Source organism: Centroberyx affinis, unplaced genomic scaffold (assembly GCF_046629955.1).
Source record: "Centroberyx affinis isolate AG114_WGS23_722 - 3 ecotype Tasmania unplaced genomic scaffold, CSIRO-AGI_Caff_v1 ptg001596l_1, whole genome shotgun sequence".
In the NCBI taxonomy this organism is placed as follows: Eukaryota; Metazoa; Chordata; class Actinopteri; order Beryciformes; family Berycidae; genus Centroberyx; species Centroberyx affinis.
Window position 1 is genome coordinate 76,273 of NW_027280043.1, and position 13,019 is coordinate 89,291.

The window sequence follows — 13,019 nt, forward strand, 5'->3', positions numbered from 1 at the left end:
GTACCATGGTGTAATTTCTCGCAGGCAAATGCCTCTCTTGTTTTGCTGGGGAAGTTTTGACTGTCCTTCTTGGAGATGCAACAGTCACCTAGAGATTACAGACAGAGTTAAAACTCTGTCATGCACACACACACACACACACACACGCACACACACACACACAGGCACGTGCACGCCCTCACCCTGCGTGCAGCGGCAGACGTTGTCCTTGCAGATCTGAGTGAGCTCCTCCTTGTCCTCGCTGGGCGTGTAGGTACGACTGCAGCGATGATCTGAGAGAGAGAGAGAGAGAGAGAGAGAGAGAGAGAGAGAGAGAGAGAGAGAGAGAGAGAGAGAGGGAGAGCATGCAGGGACAATAAACTTGACACCACAAATTCAAAAAGTTGCAATATGCAAACATTTTCTGTGGGTGTGGCCAGCGGTGGGAACCTGACCAGCTCAGGGGGAGGTTGGCAGGACTTCCTGCTCAAGGCAAAAAGTCAAATATTGTAACTTTACAATAACACAAACCTGTTCTCTTTGTGGTTTAGCGGAGGTTTGCGTGCATATCATGCTGTCTCTTTTGGACAGAAAAAGACAGCATAATATTTACTGACTGATTAACTGACATTCATCAGTGAATATTTCAAAACACAGTTAATTCTGTGTGTTTTCCTACCTGGGTTGTAATACTCATAGACAGTGACTGAGGAAGGCTGCAGGAGGCCGACCTTAAAGCTCTGCTGAAGCCTGAAGATCAGGATCTCTGGCTCTTTGTGAGACACCTGAGGGTAGAGAAGAGTAGAGTAGAGTAGAGTAGAGTAGAGTAGAGTAGAGTAGAGTAGAGTAGAGTAGAGTAGAGTAGAGTAGAGTGGAATGTCACAGAGTAGAGTGGAATAGAGCAGTGTAAAAAAGTAAAAGAATAGAACATCATAGAGCAGAACAGAACAGTAGAGCAGAGCAGGATAGGGAAGAGTCGAGTAGAGTAGAGCAGGGTGGAATAGGGTAGGGTGGAGTAGAGTATGGCACAATAGAGTAGAGCACAGTAGAGTAGGGCAGAGAGAGTACAGTAAAGTAACACAGTAGATTACACCGAGTTAAGTAGAATAGAATGGTGTAGAAAAGAGTAGGGCAGAGCAGAGTAGGACAGGGTGTGGTAGGGAAAAGTAAGGTTGAGCAGAGTAGAGTAGGGCAGAGTAGAGTGGAATAAAGTTGAATAGAGTAGAGCAGTAGAATAGAATAGAAGTTGAGCAGAGTAAAGGACACAATAGAGTAGAGCAAAATAGAGCAGGGCAAGTAGAATAGAGTTGGGTAGAGTAGGACAGAAGCGAGCAAAGGTGAGTAGAGTGTAGAGCAATATAGGGCACAACAGAATGCAGTAGAAACACAAATAGACACAAAGTCTGATTTATATTCCAGTCAAATTCCTTACTCTGCTTCTGTACATTCATATAAATAATGTTGTAATGTTATAACATGTTGCAACATGTTGTAACATGTTGTAACGTGTTGTTACCTTGAAGAGGTGCAGGATCAGGGAGCCTCTGTCACTCAGGTTGTCAACGATCTGGAAGTTACTGATGTAACGGTCCACCGAGTTGGACAGCTGGACACACACACACACACACACACACACACACACACAAAAGACAGTTAGCAGCACTAGCCTGGATGTGATCAGGGCCGCACTTTAGGGAACATAATTAGTTATTGCAAGTCAACATTATGTCTAGTATACTATAGTATATAAGGGGCAGTAAGTGTGACTTTTCTTGCCCCATAGCACAAAATAATATCTACGGGGGTTGATAGGATTATTAATCAATACCAATGACCACAGGTGTTAATTAGGTGATGGTTCTGACTTCTGACAACAACCTGACATGGTTCAATTGTTGAAGCATTCTCCTGTGTTTTTGGGTGATTTTTAGAAGGTTATTGTTTTTGCGTTGTTTGGTTATACCAACCCTCTGGATGTACCATCAATGAGGATCTACATAAGAATGCTAAAGCTAATGCTGGATATGGCTTATGTGCTAGTCACCCACTTTACCTCTCTATAGGCATTCTTATTATTTGAGCACTAGTGGCAGGTATTGATTACCATCTCCAGGTCAGAGTTTTCTGGGGTAAAGCCGGTCGGCAGGTTGATATCCAGAACCACCATCCTGACATCTCTGGGGCCTAAAGCCCTGTGGAAGGAGAAGGGAACAGTGATGAGTTGGGATACTAAACCTGAGAGGAACAACATGCATGGAGAGGTAGCAAGCCTCCTATTTATTGTCAACAGAGCAGCATGGAAAGAAAACTGTTCATGTTCGCAAATACTGATTAGGTTAGAATATTCAGGGCATAAGAATAGCATGGGTAAATAGAAATCGAGTGGTATAGCCCTTTAAAAAATAAGTGAAATGTGTCCTCACAAATGATGCAAGCACCCGTTGGGCCAATCAGTAACAAGATGCATCATCATCCCTCCAAGCAGTTATGGCCTTTCAAAACGTTTAAAAATTTGACCATCATAGCATCCCCATTAGGCCAATCAGTGTAATGTCTTTAAATGCCAGAAAGCCAAAATGTGTCTTGATTTAAAAATTGTGACCTTTAATCATAACGCTCCCATCAGGCCAAAGGCTAAAGCTAAGTATCTGTAAAAAGTTTTGTGTCAATTGGACTTAACTATAAGTGTTAGGGATTTTCAAAATTAGAAGTTTTGACCTTTAATTATAGTGTCCCTATCAGGCCAATCAGTATATTGTTTTTCAGCCCCACAACACAGTGCCAAAATGCATACACAATCCATTCCCAAAACCATCTTGGAAAATCTGGTTTAGGGAAAGTGCATGAGTAGCATTCATCCTTCCCTCAGCAACCACTGTTGGAGTGCCCTTGAGCAAGGAACTGAACACTCTTTCAGAAGAATGGCTCAATGACCAAAAGACTGTGGTTATACTGGCCAGTTCCCGTTTGGTAATGTGTGTACTTGTGTGAGTGTGTCTCAAGGCACTGATGACAAAAACATTTCAGTCTGCCAACTCACGTAAACAGATTAGAGAATGAATGCAGATATAGATACAGAGATTGGTATGGTGTCTAGGCTTTGTTTCATTTACTCTTTCTCAGCTTTGTCCGTTTAAATAAACTTTTAACAAAACACACAAACAAGAAAGAGTCATGGAAACAATAACTCACCTCACTTTGATGGTGATCTGGTAGGACTTCTCCACATCTGCTGGAGGCTTCTCTGTTATGGGAGGAAAACACAAAATATGCTTTGGTCTGTCATGGTTGGGAATCTTGTGCTGTGGACTTGAATGTACATTTAGGTCACTGTTGCACTTTCCACTCACTATCTGCTGGGTTTATTACCATTGCATTATTTGTTATGTTATTATGTTATTAATAATATTGTAATAACTTGTCAATCACTGTAATTAAATTGTCTTTTCACTTGCATCACTTGATGTTGTAGGTTACATTATGTTATGTTATTTTACGTTACATTATGTTATGTTATACATTATGTTATGTAATGTTTTATGTTACCTTATGTTACATCACGTTACATTATGTTATACATTATGTTGTTGTGTTATGTTGTTATATAATGTTACGTTATCCTCCACATTATGTTATACGTTATCTTATGTTATACATTATGTTCTACATTATATTTTTTTCGTTATGTGATGTTATGTTTATTATGTCATGTTATACATTATGTTATGTTGTAAATGTTGTATGTTGTCATGTTTTCACTGTTACATTATGTAACAATATAAATGTATTTGTTTTACATTGTTTTTCGTTATGTTATGTTATAATTTTCAAATAAATTGTCATTTTACGTTTTACTTTAAGTTATGTTATGTTTTATGTTATGTTATAAATTATGCTTTATGTTGTTCTACATGATGTTACATTATGTCAGAGAAGGCTTCATCTATGCTGAAATCAACTCCATGTCTTTGTGGCAGTAAAAGTAACTTGACTTTAAGAGAGTAGAAAAAAACAAGCCAGACAGGCTTAATCATATGAGAGATGGTGAGACTAGGCTTGGTATAACAGAGTGATATGAGGCAGTGTGAGAGTTGGAGCTACCGCTGGATTCTTCAATAGTGACGTTGAGTTCAAAGTCCTTGCAGGGTCTTTTCTCATCCACCTCATGCAGCTGGTTGTAGTAGGTCACGACCTGAGGTCAAAGTTCACAGGATCAGAAAGTGACCCCACATGTAAAACAAAAGCGAGACACCTGAGATAAAATTATTAGTATCAGTTAAATATTGGTAGAGCATTCAAGTATTATAATGCTGCTGTTAGATAAAAAAAAAAAAACCTTTCAGAAAATTGTTTCACATTATCAATCATGCGGTTTTTGTTTATATTTGTCATAGGTTTCAAATGGATTTCATGAGCTCCTTTGTCATGAAACTGCCTCTGCCTCCCAAGGACCATGTGAACCTTCAGTTCAAATAAAAACATCAAAACTTGGAGTTGCAACAGCAGCAATATTGATCTACAAAGGTGGTCAAACCTCCAGTATTCCCTGTCCGTTCCCTCGAGCCTCCACTTCAAACTCCTGGTCCAGGGCCACCTACAAAAACACCAGAGAAGAAGAAATTGCAATACAAATGAACAAAGAGATGCCAAGGTATAGCTCCAACTTATTGTTTATTGGAAATTGTCTTGGTGTTAAACTACAAGAACGTTTTGAATGCATGAAGGATGATGGCAACTCGCACACACACACACACACACACACACACACACACACACACACACACACACACACAAGCTCTGGCCCCATTCCTTGGAGTTTGTGATGTTTTTTTCTACTTCTGTGTGCTTTGTTGTCTGTAAAACACTTGGTGACAGGCTGGTTTGGTAAACGCACTGTATAAATAAACTTGAAGTTGCTCTGGATACAAACCTCAGCTAAATGCCTGAAAATGCCTGCAAATGTAAAAGTCTTTGGCTGAGGCAGATTTCACACTGAGTTTCATCTCTCTTACCTTGGAGGAGCGAGCCACATAGGAGGTCTTGGGGTCAAAATGGTAGCGGGCGTCACTGCGCCCTGCAATCCTGAGGTCCACCTGCAGGCTGAGGTCCTGTGGAGGGGGTTTCTGGACCAGGTACTCTGACAGGGCCTGGAGCACCACCATGGTGGACTGCGGGGGTGTAGGGAAGGAAGGGGGAGGAGAATGTGTTTAAGTAAAGATGGATGAATCAGAATCACATTATATGCTGAAAGAAAGCGGAGGATGCTGCTTGGTACGAGTGTCCGTGGCAAACAACAGGTGCTCTTCGGCATGGATTCCCAGTACTAAATGTGAAAAAAAAATCTCTGGCATTGGTTCCCTCATTGTATGAGTGGATAGCAATCCTAAAGAAGAACTGAGGCACTCTAGCTGATTTGACACTTTTTACCAGTTTGGATGCACTTTAGCCATCTTTTTGTCATAACTACTATCTGTCATTTCATCACTGCTATTCATCCATGTAACTTTAATTTAGCCTAGATGGCTATGAACCATTTTGACATGTCTTAAACGGCTAATCAACCTAAAATTGATAAGCAGGCTCGTTCGCAACTGAATAGATCACATTTAATCTGTCACAATCAATGTACATCACATCTGTCACATGTCCAGCATCACCCCCAGCTGTCTGCTTTTCCGTGTCTTTACGATTGCACAGCCTATAGAGGAGTTTTCCTCCCGCAATGCAAGCAGAAGCACTGTATGGACGATCAGATCTCAACTCAAATTGAGCTTTTTTGCATAAACGCTATTAATGTTGTTTGCAAAACATTCAAAAAATACATTTTGGAGAGAGGTTATATTATTCATAAATGTATTAGCCAATCACACACAGTTGACCACCTAAAACGTTATCACTGTAACCAAATCATCACACATTTTAGTATATATTCGTCTATTAAAAGAAAAAAACTTGAAAATAGCTCATAATTCAAGTCAAGAATACAACTTCTGGTTGAGCTACCAGAGTGAAGACGGAATGGAGACACAAAATGTTTCACCAACATATATGTTGGAATGGATTTGAATGGACTTCGGCCATAGCATGATGTAACGCAATAGTCAGTTGTGGCTGAGGCTTAAGGCATTACGCTCTAATCCAAGCCTGGAGCACAATGAACATGAGTTAACTTCAAGAGACTATTCATAGTATTCTGTTCCATCAACATGGGGCCATTTTGCTGAAAACAACAGATGATTGTAATAAATTAACAAGTAATTATAATCAAATGAGAGCCACAGCCAATGAGCTTTGTATATTGTAAAGCACTATATTGGTAGTAAATGCATGTGACATTGTGGGAATACTATGAATAACAAGTTGTCTGAGCTGCAGCTTCCAGCTCGGCTACCCGACGCCCCCTGCTGGTACCTGAGTGGAACCGAAGCCTCCTCCTCTCCTCCGCTGGCTGTTCAGCCATTTGAAAGGTGCTGCAGCCTCTTGCAGCTGCCCGCTCTTCACCAGGGCCAGCAGGGCGTAGCCGGTCGCCTCCAGGCCGAACAGGGGGTTTTCTCTGTCAGGCCACTGGCTACCACCTGGAGGAGAGGGAGGGAGAGAGAGAGAGAGAGTGGGACCTCTGTAATTTAAAGGGTAGAGCAAGGCATTGACACTGCCGGGGTCAGGGCTTCCACTCCCATCGGGGCCACTAAAAAATGATTGCAATAATAGTAGTGTAATATGCATCCACCCATAGATGTTGAGAGATATATTAGATATATACACTTTTTTCAGAGGCAGAACTGCTCTGGAGGCAGAAACAATCTCATGGGTTGAGTTAAACCTCAGTGGGCAATGCCTTTATTTTTCAAGACGGGACTCTCATCAAAATAGAAAACCATGTATGGCAATTTTGATTTGATTTTGAGCTCTAGCTCTGAGAAATGTTTATATAACTAAAACTCAAATATGTGTTGAGAAATGAAGCAAGAGACAAGGTGCAGTGAAAAGGGGAGAGATGGAAGGACAGAGACAGACAGGGAAGAAGAGAGAGGGGGAGGGAGGAGACAAGTAGAAGGAGAGACAAACCAGGAGGAGGGATACAGTAAGGGAGAAATGGAATGGAGATTTATGTTCTAGAATGAGATGTCCAAAACAGTAGGTAACTTTAGTCCTTGGTTGACAAAACACATCTTTATAAGTCGTATCCTCTTCATTTCCCAAGTGAAAAGATGCAGAGTAAACAGATACCTGGAGATGCAGCTGTGAGTAAGGCAGGTATCGGGTCGAACTGTGGATCTTTCCCCAGCAGAGCCAGAGCGTAGGAGGAGATGGCCACAGTGTACGGCCTCCTCAGCGGCCTCAACAGCGCCGCCTTCAGGTAGCTGGCGGCCTTACGGGTGGCAGCCTGCAGAGAACACATATGGTATACTTATGCTGCACTACTATGACTATTATTTATTTATTTGTGTATTTTTTTGGTTTGCTCAGGAAACGACTTGCATTTACTATTTAATACAACCCATTACCATTTGTTGTTTTTCTTGCTTTTCCATACTTTTTATCCAACTGTATTTTATTTAATTGTGGTACTTTTACATCGCTGTCTTTTTGTGTTTTATTGTATGTAAAGCCCTTTGTAAACATTGTTTTTTTAGAAAAGTGCTATACAAATTTTCTGTGCGTGTTACCTCCACATCAGTGTCTCCAGTACAGCGGATCCCTGCCTCTTTGGCCTCAGCCAGCGCTATGAGGACGAAGGCTGTCAGAGTTGTCTCAGGCTCGTCGCCACGGAGACCGCCCTGGAGACACACACAGGAAGAGAGGCTTTCACCAAAATCATTTCATCAAAAAAAAATACATTCATTTTGAAAAATCCATTGACTAACGCTGTTATATAGCCTATCATCATCAATGTATCATGTTTAATATATTCCAGGAGTTATTTTATGATGAAGTGTTTTTTTGGTGAACCTACTTCTCCTCAATCTACTATCAACTATCTAAGTTAGAGATTTCCTACATTTCCCAGAATGCCTTTTGACAACCCCCCAGAGAATGGGCAAAACTTGTTGTATTCAGCTATGGGTTTCACATATAGGAGAGAGTGATAGCAGTAGCTGAGCATGTTGAGAAAAAGTGAGAGTCCCTTACTCAAAACACAACATGTTTTGTTGCTGCAATGCATTCTGGTGCGTGTGTGTGTGTGTGCGTGTGTGTGTGTGTGTGTGTAGGTATGTGTGTGTGCATGTGTGTCATACAATCATGGTCGTGCTGTAGACCGGGTTGTCCTCTCTGAAGTTCCCAGAATGCTTCTGTTTGTTCTTCAGCAGGTAGAGCAGAGTGTCGCACACTTGCTGCTCGTCGACGCCCACAATAGAATGAGCCATGGAGAAAACCTTCACCACATAGGCTGTGATCCTGAGATTTCATTTCAATTTGATTAGCCTATATTTATTCACCTTTACTTTAAAAACACATTGTTTGACTTTAACCAAATACAACAACATTTTTACTGTGTCTGTTCAGCCATGGTGACTGAACAAAGAAAAGAGCGGCACCTATAGAATATCAAACTCCATCAACAGAAAACCCAAGCTCCGCCCACACTGTTTGATTGACAGGTGATCTCTGCGAACAGCAATGAGCGCTTAACACCAAAGATGGAGACAAAATTAAAAAATAGAATTAATGAGCACTTAAGAATTTACCAAAATCCCAAAAAAATAAGTGAGGAACTCAAATATTACCACTTTATGAGTGTCAGTCAAATACCTAAAATGTAATATAATAACTGTACCATGTACTAGTGCCTTGGTTCCTGTAGGGGGGGTAGGAGCCGTCACTCTTACGGTACGCCAGCTGTTTTTCATAACCTGGAATTACACAGCAACATGGAGCAATGTCAAGACGGGATGTGAAGAATAAGATTTCCACACTTACATTGTTTTTTATGGCTTCTGTATGTTTTCTTTATCTCTCTGTCTGTCGGTCTATGATGAGGAACGAAAACAAGCTCATTCCAGATTCTACTGCCATTGCACCTGATCCAGTCCTGATTCCCTGTTCTTTGCCCATTTCAGTCATCATCCAGCCCTCTCTCTCTCTCTCTCTCTCTCTCTCTCTCTCTCTCTCTCTCTCTCTCTCTCTCTTGGTAGTGGCAGCAGTAGTAAAAGTAGTAATAGTTGTAGTAATGGTAGTTATGTAGTAGTAGCAGTTGTAGTAGTACTGGTGGTAGTGCTAGTAGCCTTAGTAGTAGCCTAGTAGAAATAATAGTAGTAGTAGTAGTAGTAGTAGTAGTGGTAATACACTCTTATGCATACAATCCCTAATGATGTTTGACTGCTGCACAAAATAATAAACTGTAGTCATCAAATGGGAGCAGTGAAGATGTTTTTGTTTTCGGCCTCATCTCTCTCTCTCTCTCTCTCTCTCTCTCTCTCTCTCTCTCTCTCTCTCTCTCTCTCTCTCTCTCTCTCTCTCTCTCTCTCTCTCTCTCTCTCTCTCTCTCTCTCTCTCTCTCTCTCTCTCTCTCTCTCTCTCTCTCTCTCTCTCTCTCTCTCTCTCTCATTTCTCATTTCTCTCTCAGTGCTTGTTGGTTTTTGAATTAAAACCATCCACCCAACCAACCCTTTCCACTGAATGCTCCCAGGTAGCTTATATCATTATTCTGCTCGCTGGATGAGCCCAGTAGTAGGGTTCTGCCCTTTGGGAGTCAAACTCACCTGTTTGATCTTGTTTGGATTTGTCTACTGCTGAGATGAGGAAGGTCCTCGAACAGACAGTGTCTGGAAGGGAGGGCGGGAGGCAACTGCTTCTGCTCCGACAATGTACACAAACTGTTTCAGATTATGCTACTGAGTTTTGGACTCTGGCCACCAGTAGCGCCCAGTTTGACACCTTCCTTTGTGGACTCTCAGGTGCCATTAAAGATGAGTAATCCCTGGGCAGAGTTACCCTGGTGTCCTCTTCAAGTGAGATTCTCATCTCCGGGAACCACCGGGAGGAGATCCATCTCCACCTCCACCTTGATTCTCCCCACCTGTGGTTTCGGGCCATCTCTCCGAACCATCCATCCGTCTATTCCCTCCTCCTCCCGCTCACCTCTCCTGATGTATCGGAGGGCCTCTGCCTTGCGCTGCACCCCCACGGTCTCCCAGTCATTGGCTCGGTCCAGGTAGAGCGTGGCGATGAGCGGCAGTGTGATGCTGGCCAGGTTCTGCTCCACACAGCCGCCGGGCATCCGGATCAGAGAGGCCAGAGAGTCCTCACTGATGGAGTTCTCTATACTGTCTGCCAACACGTTACCTGGGGTGAGAGAAGAGGAGAAGACAGCCGAGGAGAGGAGAGGGAGGAGAGGAGAGGAGAGGAGAGGAGAGGAGAGGAGAGGAGAGGAGAAGAGAGAAACTGTATTATCAATTGGCCAAAAAAAAATAGGACAGGATACAAACCAAGAAAGAATAAAAGAGGAGAGGAGAGACGAGAAGACGAATCTGCAGTGACTGACCTCTGATATTGATGACTGTTATTGGCTGGGAGTTCGGCACAACTGATTCCAGCACCACCTTGGGATGATGAACTGTCTGCATCCCTGCAGCAGGCGGAAACACAGAGGCTCTGGATGAGAGTGTCAACTAAATAGATAAAACTTAAGCATAAAATCCCATAAATGCGGCATGTTAACATACCATTGACAGCAGAACATTGGAAATCATGCATCACTACAATCTCCTTACCACCTTCTGCAGATGGGTTCAACACCAAACTCCAAACTTTAGTCTTCTGTACTCCTTCCATCTGTTTGGGTTCAGAAAATAGGTTCACTTAGTGAAAATCAAACTACCAGAGAGCTATGATAGAAGCTGATCTTATTTCAACCTAAATAAGTCTATGTTATATTTTAAATTGCTTCTTAACACATTTGTATCTTTAACCCTGTTTTAATTTGCAGTGTTTATAGTTTTTTTTCTTAGTGATGTTTTCTTGTCTGTGAAGCACTTAAGTTTTTTTTGGAAAATTTTCATACAAAAAAGTGTAATGATACATTAAAAAAACCAACAAACTTTTGTCTGCACTTCACCATGGCTAGTAAATTCCAAAACACACTATTCAGCTTCACTATTTTACCAGCTGACTAGTTTTTTTTAGAACAATATAGGAACACCAAATGATAGCAGGTATATTACCATTATATTCTCATTAAAAGTGACTCACCACAACCCGCAGCAGCTTCTGGATGCGGTCTCCTCCTGTCATGTCCCTGCCCACCACCATCACCTCCACAGGGAGTTTCCCCACCACCAGCGGTACAATGGTGTAAGGCACCACCAAAGAAGAGCCGGCCAGCAGCGTCACTTCCTGCGTGTGTTTCTCATTGAAGGCGACGCTGCACATGCCCTCTGTCTTCATCAGCACCACCCTCACCTGGGCAGAAAACAGCCATAAAACGGTCAAAAATGACACAATGCTCATAATTTATTTAATGCATCTCATATTATTGTATAACTTCTGTGGAAAGAGATTAATGCCAGCAGAGATTGTATTTGAACTGTATACACATTTTGTTAAATAAATTAATTCAAAAATTGAACGTGTAAGGCACAATTTCAGAATGAATGCCAGGACAGCTGAATGAAGAGGAAGTGGCTTCTGTGGGTGAGTTTTGAGCTCATCTTCTTACTTGCAGGTCGTCTTGGCCGTAGTTGTGCAGCACGGCTTTAATCTCCACCTGTTCGTTCCTTGCAACTGAATACGGCAGCTTCAGGTCCACAAAGAAATGCTTCCATGCTTTGACGTTGTAAGGCTCGGCAACACAGAAACCTATGGGTATTCAGAAGCATATTAGTGGGGTTTTTGTGTGCGTTAGTGTGTGTACTTATTTTGCTAACCTTGTGAGAACCAGGACCTCACAATGATGGCAATCTGACTTGTTGACTTTCGGAATGAGTAGCCTACATTTTTGCAAAGTGAGGACATTTTGGCCAGTCCTTGCTTCTTCAAGAGGTTATTATAGGCTCAATACTTTTTAAGACTTTTTTATGGTTTTCTGTGCTTCCACACTGCGAGCAACACAATCAACAAATCACTGGAAGTCTGCTCATTTCCTATAAAGCTGAGCAACCAGGGAAACTCGGCCAATGTGTGGACGCTCAACAAGCTTGACACCACAGGTGAACGTTTCACCGTCATCGGCCGTCAACAGCCAATCTCTTCTGTGCTTCCTTGTTTCTGTACCAAAGTGTTTCATGAACAATAGTTCTGTGAGGAAAGTGCAAAATGGAGGAGAAGTTGATTCCAGCCATTCAAAGCGTCTCAGTTCTCGACTGTTCTTGAAAACTGTTATTTACTGTTATTTGAAAATCTGCAGAAATCAACATCGAAAAAACTGTGCTTGGAGAACAGAAGATAAGCTCTGAAGTGTTTTTCTGTTTATTTTTGATTCATGCAATTAGCATTTTCTAATTGCATGTTAACTCAGTGATTCTCGACCTTTTTCATATCAAGGACCCCTAATTTAGTCTACATTAGAGCCATGGACCCCCATTTGATGTGATTTTGTCTCCTGGACCCAAATCTGAGAATATTTTTATTGTTATATATAATTTTGTCCTGAATTCCATGACTATCTGTATTGTAGGTAGAGTGACACCAGTGAGACTATGATCAAAACTTTCTTGTACATGAAATAATGCTGAAATTTAAGAATTCATCAGTTTGCTGGGGACCCCCCGGAACCCCCTCAAGGACCCCCGGTGGTCCCCGGACCCCATGTTGAGAACCACTGTGTTAACTCATCAAAACAATGTAACATTACGAAAGGCAGTGAATTATATGTTTTGTATAAATGCATAGATTATTTTTCTTGGTCAAAACCTTGTATCTGCAAAGAGACCACTATATCAGAGCCTCTCGCAAAGAATAGGTTCAAGGCTCAAAGACATTTCCACATAGCACACATTAGTGTCAGGATTGTTTTTAAGGTCTGATATCGCTTATTGCAGGTTTAAGGTTAGGCATGTGGTGGTGAGGGTCAGTGTTAGGGAATAAATGTAGTAATGGAAGGT

General features: G+C 41.8%; 1 protein-coding gene across 1 annotated transcript in view; it reads right to left on the reverse strand.

Annotated features, from left to right (window-relative positions):
- Positions 1 to 13,019, reverse strand: part of LOC139651113 (complement C3-like) — a 37,049-nt gene that overhangs the window by 2,639 nt on the left and 21,391 nt on the right. Inside the window, 19 exon segments of the mRNA XM_071527958.1 lie at positions 5 to 88; positions 183 to 272; positions 659 to 764; positions 1,496 to 1,585; positions 2,084 to 2,171; positions 3,172 to 3,223; positions 4,081 to 4,171; positions 4,514 to 4,573; positions 4,992 to 5,147; positions 6,391 to 6,554; positions 7,207 to 7,363; positions 7,647 to 7,757; positions 8,217 to 8,376; positions 8,756 to 8,831; positions 10,060 to 10,263; positions 10,463 to 10,546; positions 10,692 to 10,752; positions 11,170 to 11,379; positions 11,636 to 11,775. Coding sequence (XP_071384059.1) covers positions 5 to 88; positions 183 to 272; positions 659 to 764; positions 1,496 to 1,585; positions 2,084 to 2,171; positions 3,172 to 3,223; positions 4,081 to 4,171; positions 4,514 to 4,573; positions 4,992 to 5,147; positions 6,391 to 6,554; positions 7,207 to 7,363; positions 7,647 to 7,757; positions 8,217 to 8,376; positions 8,756 to 8,831; positions 10,060 to 10,263; positions 10,463 to 10,546; positions 10,692 to 10,752; positions 11,170 to 11,379; positions 11,636 to 11,775 — 2,184 coding nt within the window.